A 9,646-nucleotide genomic window follows, 5' to 3' on the forward strand; every position below is an offset into this window, starting at 1 on the left:
CCATTTCCCCTTCAGGCCTCTGATGGCCAAGTGTGCCAGGCCACCCTCTCTCTTGGGTTATTCAACTTCATTGAGACCAGGAGACTGGGTATGGGATCTAAAAGCCACTGGTGGGGTGGTGTCCAGGGCGGTCCTTAAAGCAGTGGGGACAGCACAGTTCTGTCTCTGCAGCTGGCAAAGCGGTGGAAGGACAGTGACCGGGATGACTTTCTGGATGACTTTGGCTCTGAGCATGAGGGGGACTTGCGTGCACGCAAGCTGAAATCCCCCCCTGCCCAGCAGGTAAGGAAGGAGGCAGGGTGGGCGGTAGGGAGGCCAGCAGGAGGTCAGGGCGCTGGGGCATGTGGGAGATGGGCTGGACCCGAAGGCCCTTCTGCTCCCGACCCCGGCCGGCGGGACCCACACTGAGTGGGGCTCATCTTTCTGCCCCAGCTTGGCAACGAAGAGGAGAAAGGGGTCCCCGATGCAGGCACGGGTCTGAGCAACAGCCAGGAGCTGGACAGCGGGGTGGGCCGCACCGATGAGAGCACGCGCACCGAAGAGAGCTCGGAGCATGACCTGCTGGGGGATGAGCCTGCCAGTGCTGCCGACACACCCGGAGCCCTGCGCAAGAGCCGGGACCTCCACTTCAGCATGGACTCGCTGCTGGCAGAGGGGGCAGGGCTGGGGGGTGGCGACATCCCGGGCCTCACCGACGAGGAGTACGAGCGCTACCGGGAGCTGCTGGAGATCAAGGGCCACCTGGAGAACGGCAACCAGCTGGGCCTGCTCTTCCCCCGGGCCTCGGGCGGCAACGGCGCCCTGGATGTGAACCGCAACGAGAGCCTGGGCCACGAGATGGCCATGCTGGAGGAGGAGCTGCGGCACCTAGAGTTCAAGTGCCGCAACATCCTGCGGGCGCAGAAGATGCAGCAGCTGCGGGAGCGCTGCATGAAGGCCTGGCTGCTGGAGGACGAGAGTCTCTACGACCTGGGGGCCGGTGAGCCCAAGAAGCATGAGCTGTCTGACATCTCCGAGCTGCCCGAGAAGTCGGACAAGGACAGCACCAGCGCCTACAACACGGGGGAGAGCTGCCGCAGCACCCCGCTGTTCGCCGAGCCCTTGCCAGAGAGCCCCCTGAGGCGGGCTGCTGCCGGCAACTCCAACTTGAACCGGACCCCTTCCGGCCCCACGGTCACCACCCACCCCAAGGCAGCTCCCCCGCAGGGGAGCCCCGCCAAGTTCCGATCTCTCTCCCGGGATCCCGAGGTGGGCAGGAGGCAGCACTCAGAGGAGCGTGTCCGCCGAGGCCCCAAGACGGGCGTGACCCTGGAGCGCGTGGGCCCCGAAGGCAGCCCGTATCTCTCTCGGCGCCACCGTGGCCAGGGCCAGGAGAGCGAGCATTACCACAGCTGCGTGCAGCTGGCCCCGCCGCGCGGCCTGGAGGAGCTGGGCCATGGCCCCCTGAGTTTGGCTGGTGGCCCTCGGGTGGGCGGGGCAGCGGTGGCCCCCGAAGCACCCCGCATGGAGTGGAAGGTCAAGGTACGCAGTGATGGGACCCGGTACGTGGCCAAGCGGCCGGTGCGCGATCGCCTCCTCAAAGCCCGGGCCCTGAAGATCCGCGAGGAACGCAGCGGCATGACCACGGATGATGACGCGGTGAGCGAGATGAAGATGGGCCGCTACTGGAGCAAGGAGGAGCGGAAGCAGCACCTGATCCGGGCCCGGGAGCAGCGGAAGCGGCGCGAGTTCATGATGCAGAGCCGGCTGGAGTGCCTGAGGGAGCAGCAGAACGGCGACAGCAAGGCTGAGCTCAACATCATTGCCTTGAGCCACCGCAAAACCATGAAAAAGCGAAACAAGAAGATCCTGGACAACTGGATCACCATCCAGGAGATGCTGGCCCATGGCACTCGCTCTGCTGACGGCAAGCGGGTCTACAACCCTCTGCTCTCCGTCACCACCGTCTGAGCCCCGCTGTGCTCCGGGGCGGGCCCTCTGCCCCAGCCCAGTTCCAGTGAGCCTCCCAAGACCCTGTCCCCTGCTCGCCCATAGAATCAGTAGTGTGTGTCTGTAAGTGTGTGCACAGGACTTTAACCAGAGAGAAGCACTTCTCTCCGTCGGCTACTTCCTGCTCTCCAAGTACAGCTTTGTGCAGGCTGTGTGTGCGCAACACAGGCCCACGCACGTGTACGTGCACACACACGTGCACCCCTCCAGAGCTCTCAGCATGGGTCCTTGGGGACAGGAAAGTCGAACTGGAAAGGAGAGGCGAAGGACTGTCCTAAGCACAAGAGAACGCCTGGCTTTGAAGCTGAGCACAGCCTCGCCCCCTGCCGGGAGCCTTGGTTATTTGTAGACAAAGGCAACCCTGAGTTTTGTGGTTTTTCTCCCTTTCTGTGCTTGCCAATTGTTGTTTTTTTGTTTTGTGGACCTGCTCCGGGGGCTGGCAGCTCCTTTAGGCAGTCTGACAAAAGTGGAACCCCCACTGATGGCTGGGAAGGAGGTTGGGGGGGGGAGGAAGAGAGGGAGGGCTGGGGCAGGGGGAGGGGAAGGGTTGGGGAAGAAGGGGAGAATGGGAAGCAGCTTTCTTGGTGGTCTCCACTTTGAGGTGTGGGGATGGGGAGCCTCTGCTGTGGCTTGTGAGGGCCCCCCCTGGGGGCCACTTCCTTCCCCGATGACCGAGGGAGAGCCAAGACATAAGTAGCAGTGGAAGACCTTGGTGGCAAGACCCACGCCGAGCTGAGGGAGAGGCCTGGACCTGAGAGAGCCCAGCCTGGCCAGCTGGGCTGACTGGGGAGAAGATGCTCTCACCCCACTCTGCAAGTGTGGACCAGGCCCAGACCCCGGGGCCCTTCCAGCTCAGAGAGCCTCAGACTGGAGGCAGACAGGCTGCCCACCCCTGCCCCCCATTGGCATTGAGAGAATAAAGCAAGCTGCCTTTTTGAGGTGACCCTTGGCCTTTGTGTGTTCATTTTCATTGGGCTGGGAGGAGAGGTGTCGGTGTTGGTAGAGGTTGTTGGTAGAGGTGGGAGAGCTGGGGTGGACAAGGCATGGGTCAGTTGAAAGCTGCACCTCTGTGCTTTCTCTGTCACTGAGGAACAGCCAGGTCTTCTGGAGTCCGTCTATACTGTGGGAGGAGGCAGGACAGTCACTGGAATTGTTTCAGAAGTGTGATGTCACAGGGGTGACGCCCAGAGGCAGGCCCTGCCACCAGTGCTAAGCCAGGCCTCTGCCATGTGGATGAGGCCAACAGTTGTCTAGGGGAAGCTTGAGAAGTGGGTTCTACCCTCCTCCACCTCCCAGCTCAGGAAGAGCCTTAGAAGAGGCACGGGGCTGGGAACTTCTGAAAGGCACAAACTACCCTCCTTGTTTGGGGAATCCCATGGTGCCAAGCATGGAGATTGCCGAGTAAATGTCTTTTGGCCAGATGGATGAACATCCGGGTGGCCACAGAGGACCCTTCCACGTTCCCCAGAGGGGCAACCAAATGCTCGAGGTTCCATTTAGTGCCGCAAACTACAGGACATCTATCTGCTAAGTGTCGGGAACCACGCTGTGTGTGTGTGTGCGCGCGTGCGTGCGTGCGTGTGTGTGTGTGTGTGTGAGAGAGAGAGAGAGAGAGACTCCCTGGGGTGGGAAGTACAGCGGTGAAGGAGCTCAGTCTCCTGACACACACAGGATGCTGCCAGCAGCTGAAGCGGGCAAGGATGCATTAAGATTCTATTGAGACGTCAACATAGGCCTCTCATTAATTTCCCTAATTTGCTGAGAAATCCGAGCAAGTGTTCCCAGAAGCCAGCTGCTCTGCAGGGAAGGCTGGGGCCTGAGGGCTGGCTGCATCTGTAAGCTGGTGCCTGAGCAGCTGGGAGGGAAGGCCCAGCAAGTCACAAGGCAGGCCTGGAACATCAGCGCTCCTGGGTGAGGAGCACATGGGAGTCCGAGGGGTTGCGGTTGTTCTGGAGGCGTCGTCTTCCTCTGCCCTCCAAGGCCTCTGGAGGCCAGCACTGGACACATCTCTTCCTCTAGAGGGGATACCTGGGCCACAAGTGGACCTTGTGGAGGATGGGGCTCCAAGCGCCCAGTCCCTGCTGCAGGAAACTGGGTGGAGGTCAGTTGGAGACCGAGGCCAGCTGTTGCCTGGTTGTCCCTCTCCAGTTGCTGGGGGGGGCCTCATTTGGTCGGTACTAGAGGCACTGCATTCTTGCCTTGGGGGAGAGGGGAGTGCTGGAGGCCCAGTGTTCTTGGGATGTGGGCCAAGACAGGCCCATAAACTGGAGTCCCTTGCCACGTAGAAGCCAACACTGGGACTCTGGGAGAGGTGGTACCAGGAGGGCTAGCAACCCTAAGCGACTGATTGCCCTGCAATAGTGAGCTCACATTTGGGTCCTATTGCCATCGAGCAGAATCAAGACCCACTAAGCGGGCAACAGCTGCCATTTTGTCCACCCTGCCTGCCCTGCACAGGCTGTTGGCAGAACGTGGGGACTCATCTCCCTTCACTCCTTGGCAGTAAGGAGGAGTAGCAGGCACCCCTTGAACTCCCACCATGGGTCTTTCTCCGAAATCCAGAAAGTCCACCCACCACCACCAGTAGTCCTAGCCTGGTCCAATCATCAGGGGACTCAGCCCCAAGTCTGCTGTAGCCCCAGCCCTTGGGAGTAAGGAGCCAGCTTTTCCCCAGGGCCTCCCACTCCTGCCAGTCTCTCCATCCCAACCCATTTCCAGAGGACTGAGAGACAAGAACAGGGAGAGGCTGGTGTGCCCTTGTCTGGAAGAGGTCCCCAGGCAGTGCTGGGTCACAAGCCCAGCCCCCCTCTGCTGCAGAGCACTAGGTGTTCAGGGAAGAGGGGCAGAGAGAAGGTGCAAGGCCAAACCGGAAAAGGCTGGCAGCTGGCTCCTCAGGGATGGGGGGGCCCATGTCATCTTTCCAACGTCCTGTGCCTTCCACATGTCCCACCCGACACCGCGAAGTGAGAACACACTTGGGAGGCAACAGAGGAGGCGGGGTGTGAGCACCCCTTGGCTGCCAGGCTTAGCGACAGCTAGGTCAGTGATCCAGGGGGACACGTCAGTGAGCTGGGGGGATGCACGGTGCTCTTCAGAACAGCAAGCAGAGTAATCGCTCCTGCCCAGGACTCCACACAAGGCATTTTGAAGGCAGCTGGGGCTGCATCTACATGTGTTGTGACTGCTGGACTTCAGAGAAGTTGGGAGCAGCCTGACCTTCTCTGGGTAGTTGCCCTTCCAGCGGCAGGAGGTCAGAGGCCCTCTCCTGAGCAGGCCACAGAGACGCCGCTTTGCCCGAGCGGCTGAGTGAGGGCAGGACAGAACGAGGCAATCCTCTCTGCCAGAAGACAGCACGTGTGGGCTGGAAGGGCAACCCCACGCCCCACCCAAACCTGCGCAGGCAGCTGGGAGAGACAGAAGGCAAAGGGGGCAGCAGGCAGCGAAGGCTGAACTGGGGGCCAAAGAAAGAGAGCCTGCGATGGCAGAGCGTGGAGCAAACACAAGAGGCTGGGGAGCTCCAGCCCCGACCCCACTCAGTACCCGCGTTGTCCAGGTGGATATGGGCGCCGGCTGCCCGGCTCTGCCCATGTGTAGAAGGCAGGACAACGCAAGTCAGGAGCCCATGTTTTGAATCCCGGTCATAGCCAGCAACTGTTTATTGAAAGTAGCAATAGCCCAGGGGCGCCACCTTCAGGCCTGGATGTGACTCTTGGCACTGAAGGCCAGGTAGTAGATCACTAGGCCAATGGCTGCGGCCAACACCTCGGTGGAGACCCAGGGCCCATTCCATGTGCCCTGCAAGAAAGGAGACCAAAGCCAGCTCAGGGGAGAGCCGGGCGAGGAGCCAGCCAGCCCCAATCGCTCTCCCTCCAGGGCACAAAGACACAACGGCGAACTACAGCCCAATCCCACCCCTTAAAATGGGCGAGGCTTGCTGTGTGCTCCCTGCCTCCCCTGAGACTGGGCCAGCCTCTTCAGCCCACTCACCCGATGGTCCACACTGACTGTGAACAGCGGTGGGATGATGGAAATGTCCTCGTTATTTCTCTGAGCCTGCAAGGGAGATGCTGGGGTCAGGGGTGCTGCCAGGTGGGGTGGGGAGGGGTTGGACACGCAGGAACATTGGCCCGACTCATGGAAAAGAGGAGAACTAGGCAAGAGAGGAACATGGGAGGTGCAAGGACAGGTGTGGCGTGTGGTCCGGAAAGTCCCGACCCGGCCCTGTTCTGCTCTGCGAAAGCGAGGCCCCTACTGGCCTGGAGCTTCAGTGACAGGGGCTGCATGCTGGAGACGGCTGTGGAAGTGGGGGGTGCCCTCCCTCCTGGAGGCCTGGGCGGGGCTCCAGGTGACTGATCCTCACCTTTCTCAGGAGGCTGTAGGACTCCTCATCGAAGAATCTGACCTCATAGGTACCTGCGTGGGCGCTCTTGTGGTCTAGGCTCCAGGATACCTGGGTTGGGGATGTTTGGCAGGGGCTGGGTGCAGTGGACACACCAAGACCTCCGGCTAGTGCTGACAGTACTGCCACCAGCCGCCCGTGTCAGAGAACCTCAATCCTCCTCCACTGGGCCACCCCTAGGGCTTCAAAGTCATACCAGTGAACAGGTGGCTTCCCCTCAAAATGACAACTGCAGCATCCCTTACCTGATAACGCCCCACGTCCTGGCCCCGGGTGACAGGAAATTGTTTTCCACTGACATCAGCATAAAGAGCCATGTTCTGGGGGAGGGGACAAAAAGAGAGTCACCTTCTCCCCTCTCCGGTGATCAGCAGAAGTCCCATTGTGCTGCTCACAGCAGCATCCATGGCCTATGGGCAGGGAGTCTACACACAGTTGGGGACTGCAGTGTGTCTCGCAGGGGGCACCATGTGAGAACCATGGAGGTAGCCTACCACAAACCAGGGCTGTGCCAGGAAGCCCACCCCCATTGATGTTGTTACTGCCTCTCTGCATGTCTCCCCTCTGGGGGGGCACATCCCCCCTTGTGGCCTAGCCACAGCAAGCCTGTTAACTGTGAGCAGGATGACTGAAGTGTACTCGTTATTCCTCTGAGCCTGGAAGTGGGTGTTGGGGTCAGGGGGTGCCCAATGAGCCATCTAAGGAGTGTCGTACCCAGACCAGAAAGGCCACCTCGGCAGAGAGCAACAAGCAAAGGGATACAGGAGCCCGGGGGCTAACACCCTGCTGTTTCTCACTTCAGCATATGCTCTTATCAGGCACAGCAAGAAGTCTACGTTTTCACATTCTAGGCAGACTAGGAACACATGCTTTAAACAGTCTGGCCTGGCTGTACCCTGACCCCTCTCTCCTATAGCTGTAAGTCAACATCCTCATTCTGTCTGCATGGGTACATGGGTCTGACCCCATTAACTGCCAGTGAGGAACTGATGCCGCAGGTCCCAGGCTCACTGCTTGCCTCTTGCCCCAGCATGCTCCTGGCTGAACCCCCACTGCCTCACCTGGACCCTGTTCTTGCACGTCAGGGAGATCTCCACGATGAAAACAGTTTCAGTGGAAATGACGGCATCCGAGGTGGTGTAGTAGGAAGGGGTGATCTGGGGCTCCACGCAGGCCTCTGCTGTGGGGAGGAGGTAGACATGTCTATGTAAAGCCCAACTTGTGTGTGCTGGGCTAGGGGGCAGAAGGGACCACCCAGACCCACCTCCCAGACCTCGTCAGCTGACACACAGGGCCCTTTGCAACCTATCAGATGGGATGCGGGAGACAGATCCAAATGCTTAGTCAGAAATGCAGCAGTAAGGGGGGGGGGTAGGGTGGGATGGCCTTGAAAGAAGGCTGGGGAGGTGGAGTGGACAGAAAGGCTTTGTACAGTTGGAACCTAAATGTGAGGACAAAAGAACAGGGGAGAGGGAGGGAGAGACAAAAAGTACGTGTGTGTTGGGGGGAGGGGCAGCAGCAGCTGGATGGATTCACTGCACAACCGGCACCTGTGCCTGGACCTGTGGACAGGGAAGCCATGCAATGATCTGGGGCTGCAGCCTGCCCTGGAGCACCCTGAAGCCTATGGGGCAGACGAACTTCAATTCAGAGCCATACGTGGCCCTGGGCAGTTTACTGAAGGCATCCTCTGCAGACACCAAGCGTTGTGCTGCTTTTGATACATGAGGACTTGAGAATGAAGGGGTCTATACCTCCAGCCTCTGTTGATAGAAGGCCAAGACTGGACCCAGCATTGCTCAAGGGAAGGAAATGGGCACAGCTTGTCCCCTTTAACAGGGCTACCTGGAAAAGATGCTGCCTCAGCCACCTCCACACTGCTAGAGGCCTAACTCCTACAGGTTATAGGAAGGGCACTGCCTAAATCACAGGGTGCCAAGCAGATGCTACCAGTGGGAAAGTTCTCAGCCAACTGCCCTCTGAATGTGTCCTGGCACAGCCATGCACTCGACTGAGATGGAGAAGCTCTGGATCTGGGCAGCAGGAGGAAGGTGCCTGGGAACATCAGTGGGGGCTGGTTCTCAGGAGCCACGTCTGTGTCCCACTAAGCTTGGCCATTTTCCTACGGACCCTGTGGAGCACTGAAGGGTTTTAAAGCTAGGTTTGTCCTTTCCAGACATCACTGGCTACACCGTGGGTAATTCCCAAGGGGCAGGTGAGGCGGGTGCAGGCAGGAAAGCCAGTTAGGCTGATGAAACACTCCAGGCACCAAAGGCTCTGACTTGAGCAGGGCAGGTAAAGTGTATGTGTAGAAGGCATCCTGGACCCTGTCTAGGCCCCCCAAGCTTAGCGCTGCTTCTGGCAAGGACCTCCTCCTAAACACACTTCTGGACTCCAGTCTGAGCTCAACCCTGCCACCAGGTGTTAAGAATCTCTCAAGAATGTTCACTGATCTGTGGCTCAGCTCTGCTGAAAAGCCCCTTAAGAATACACCACGCCTCAGGGAAAAAGTCAACAGTCAGGCCTGGCAACCAAGCCCTCCCCTCCCCAACCCCTTTTACCTTTTCTTCCCTCTTCTGCTGCTCCTGTCTAACTTGCCCACGTTCATGGCCCCTCTGCCTGGCCCATCCCTGCTTCCTCTCTTCACTTACAGCTCCCTGCCTGGAGAGGCCTGGTCCCACCTCACGGGGCCAGGTGGCTCCTCTCCCACCAGCCTAGTTTCTCACTCCCATCGCCCTGCGCTGCAGAGTTTTGGTCTTGTCAGCCCCCCGGAACTGGGAGCTCTGGAAGGGGGAGCAGGGACGTGTCACTTTCCCTGCTGGAGCTGGGAAGCGGGCGCATGGGAAGACTCGGGGACTCTTCCTCGAGGGAACAGACAGAGGAAAGCTTTGGCTGTTTCTTCCAGCAGCCCGGCTGCTGGGTAAACGTGTGTGGTGCAAGAGCGCGTGGCGGCCTCGGTCGCCGCGCCCCGAGGCCACCTGCCTCTCAGAGAAAGAAGGCCCAGAACCCCTGCTTCGCCCGCACCCCTCCTCCCCCCACGCACCACCAGTCGTGGGAGAGAGGCTCGCCAGAAAGGAGCTCCGGCCAGGCCGCTACCTGAGCAGCAGGAGAGGCTGGACAGCAGGAGTAGCGCCAGGGCGCCGAGAGATGCCAGCGCCGCCATCGCCTCTTCTCTGCCGAGGGAAAAAGAGAGCGACTCCCCTGAACACGAGGGGCAGACGAGGAAGCGCGACGCGTAAGCAGCGGTGGCAGCCAATC

At 59.9% G+C, this 9,646-nt stretch overlaps 2 protein-coding genes across 3 annotated transcripts; one reads left to right on the top strand and one right to left on the bottom strand.

Moving 5' to 3' along the window:
- The first annotated feature begins 22 nt into the window (after nt 1–22).
- On the top strand, nt 23–2,932 carry LOC121102510 (PDZ domain-containing protein 4-like). The gene is made up of 3 exons (XM_040628961.1): nt 23–30; nt 144–282; nt 433–2,932. The coding sequence occupies exons 1-3, from the start codon at nt 23–25 to the stop codon at nt 1,948–1,950; spliced, it is 1,665 nt and encodes a 554-aa protein (XP_040484895.1). The 3' UTR covers nt 1,951–2,932.
- Nucleotides 2,933–5,627: 2,695 nt separating this feature from the next.
- SSR4 (signal sequence receptor subunit 4) lies at nt 5,628–9,640 on the bottom strand. Of its 2 annotated transcripts, none has more exons than XM_040626993.1 (6): nt 9,485–9,640; nt 7,450–7,565; nt 6,634–6,708; nt 6,350–6,439; nt 5,977–6,042; nt 5,628–5,784 (listed from the first exon to the last, which is right to left on the bottom strand). In XM_040626993.1, the coding sequence occupies exons 1-6, from the start codon at nt 9,549–9,551 to the stop codon at nt 5,680–5,682; spliced, it is 519 nt and encodes a 172-aa protein (XP_040482927.1). In that variant the 5' UTR covers nt 9,552–9,640; the 3' UTR covers nt 5,628–5,679. The 2 variants fall into 2 exon arrangements, with proteins under 2 accessions (XP_040482927.1, XP_040482925.1); XM_040626991.1 differs by having other exon boundaries at nt 7,450–7,568; nt 9,485–9,637.
- Between the last annotated feature and the right edge of the window lie 6 nt (nt 9,641–9,646).

Source organism: Ursus maritimus (genome assembly GCF_017311325.1).
Source record: "Ursus maritimus isolate PB19 chromosome X unlocalized genomic scaffold, ASM1731132v1 scaffold_X1, whole genome shotgun sequence".
NCBI lineage: Eukaryota > Metazoa > Chordata > Mammalia > Carnivora > Ursidae > Ursus > Ursus maritimus.

What these genes read in the sequence shown, in the direction of transcription:
- LOC121102510 (XM_040628961.1), top strand. An exon ending in AATCCCCCCCTGCCCAGCAG is followed by an intron (nt 283 to 432) that starts GTAAGGAAGGAG and finishes TTTCTGCCCCAG; the next exon opens with CTTGGCAACGAAGAGGAGAA.
- SSR4 (XM_040626991.1), bottom strand. Translation starts at nt 9,551, where the DNA reads ATGGCGGCGCTGGCATCTCTCGGCGCCCTGGCGCTACTCCTGCTGTCC. An exon ending in AGGACGTGGGGCGTTATCAG is followed by an intron (nt 6,440 to 6,633) that starts GTAAGGGATGCT and finishes TCCCCAACCCAG; the next exon opens with GTATCCTGGAGCCTAGACCA. An exon ending in CCTACAGCCTCCTGAGAAAG is followed by an intron (nt 6,043 to 6,349) that starts GTGAGGATCAGT and finishes TCTCCCTTGCAG; the next exon opens with GCTCAGAGAAATAACGAGGA.